A 1,869-nucleotide genomic window follows, 5' to 3' on the forward strand; every position below is an offset into this window, starting at 1 on the left:
TTCTGGGCTACGCCGAGGGGGTATCTTAGGCACCCTAGATCTGTACCATAACAGACGACCTCTATTACAGAACTTTCCAGCTAGCAAGGTTCCTCCCCCTTGTCCATCAGTTTCTAGGGCACTAGTTCCTTTCGCCTATTCAGTTTTATCAGTCAGTATCTGTTGGCGGTACCTCGCATATTTGACCTTCCGAATGTAGTTTAGTGTACCACATGACCCACACAGCGATCGTAGATAGTTAGCTAGTCTGCAGCCTCGCTACATAGAATCGATCAAGCATTTTACCAATTTTATCGTCAGCCATGCTGTCAGTATCTCTCTTAACATCGGCCAAATTTGTATCTAGGTACGATTATGTCTACTACTCGAAAACGTGGTCGTCCACCAAAATACGCCTCATCAGAGGAACGGGAGGCTGCGAAACTTAAACGGCAACAAAACCGGCGGGAGACCGCGCGAGCTACTGAATATAACGCGTTCTCTACCGAATTCTGCTCTGCTAGGCCATCTACAATTTCCAATCCCTCTATCGCTCATATTACTGGCATAGGGGCGCCGTCGGTAACCCATGAACTGGAAGAGTTGCTCCCGCCGTTGAGCCCCGGTCCAGCTCCTCTCGAACTTGAAGATAGCTATATACCGATTGACGAGCCACCTCTAGAGCTTAACAGTTTTGAGCCTGTCGCTAGTCCCGAGCCCGAGTCTGAGCCTTCAGTCTGACCATCCCTACCGACGCGCAATGAGCGACCCTATGATAATCAGTCGAATTTAGAGATCCCAGTTCCTATCCTACCGATTTCCGAATCTCGCGAGGATATTTGTACGCTGGCACGCGCACTTGCCGATCAGCTATATCAGCATTACGGCTGTTGTTATAAGTGCCATGAGCAGGCACATACGGCGCACCAAGAGACGCATTCGGTTTATACTGGGCTTGGGGACTACGTGGACCAGATTAATATCGACAGAGACTTTCCGGATGTACTAAGCTCGACGACAATCGCGGTCCGCGAGTCTAACCTTGCCCAGCAAATTCCTAAGGTACGGAAACAACAGATCTACTACGGAACGGATTCTCGAGATCCCGATCGATTCCCAATACATCTCTGTGTGGCTGCCGACTATCGCCCAAACCCTTCATTGGGTATTACCGTTGATATCGATAGTGTGAGAGGATTTACAAGTAGTTTAGCCGTAGCCCGTCGGGAGATCCGATGGCATCCTACGCAGATGGCAGTTTCTGACCTCCAGTCAAGCCTTCATTTAGATCCGATTTCGGTCCAGTTTTTCGATTCAACTGGGCAGGCCCATAGTGTGCGCCGGCCTGTCCATCAAGTCCCGCATTATACCTTTGGTCGCCTGGTTGGATTCGAAGATATATCTCTGTATCTGCTCTTTCCCCGACTCTACCGGGAAGGTCAGCAATCCAGCCGTCTGTTAGACCAGGATTTCAGGCAGTGGATGGACGAGATTCTCCTCCCGATCATCAATTGCTGTTATTCCGGCGATCTTATTCAACACTACCCCTCTAGCTTTGACCATAGCCGGCTGAACGCGACCGCCCGGGGCGTAGAAATGCGGTCACAGCGAGTGGATCCAGTCGCCCGTGAGCAGTTGCTTGTCTACTTTCTTCCTCCAGAAGCGCTCCCTACTATCTGGGAACGGATTCTGGAGGTAACGAAACGCCCCAGATGCCATCAGTTTCAGGACGTCAGGATTCTAATCGAAAGAAAGAATCTTAAAATACTGACTAAGGCGAATACATTGGGCGAGCTGATCGAGGGCTTTCAATAACACTGGCAGAATACTATCAACGAGAGCTACCTGGCCGAACCGTTTTTCTACGATCTAGGAAAGGAAACCTGCCCG

At 50.1% G+C, this 1,869-nt stretch overlaps 1 protein-coding gene across 1 annotated transcript; it reads left to right on the forward strand.

Annotated features, from left to right (window-relative positions):
- Nucleotides 1-354: 354 nt before the first annotated feature.
- On the forward strand, nucleotides 355-1,794 carry KD926_004496 (uncharacterized protein; the record flags this gene model as incomplete). The annotated part of the gene is made up of 2 exons (XM_053095204.1): nucleotides 355-714; nucleotides 763-1,794. 2 exons carry the CDS (start codon nucleotides 355-357, stop codon nucleotides 1,792-1,794), a joined length of 1,392 nt encoding a protein of 463 aa, XP_052950108.1.
- Nucleotides 1,795-1,869: the final 75 nt, after the last annotated feature.

This window comes from Aspergillus affinis (genome assembly GCF_023601865.1).
Source record: "Aspergillus affinis strain CMG 70 chromosome Unknown NODE_216_length_29945_cov_99_989052, whole genome shotgun sequence".
Lineage (NCBI taxonomy): Eukaryota > Fungi > Ascomycota > Eurotiomycetes > Eurotiales > Aspergillaceae > Aspergillus > Aspergillus affinis.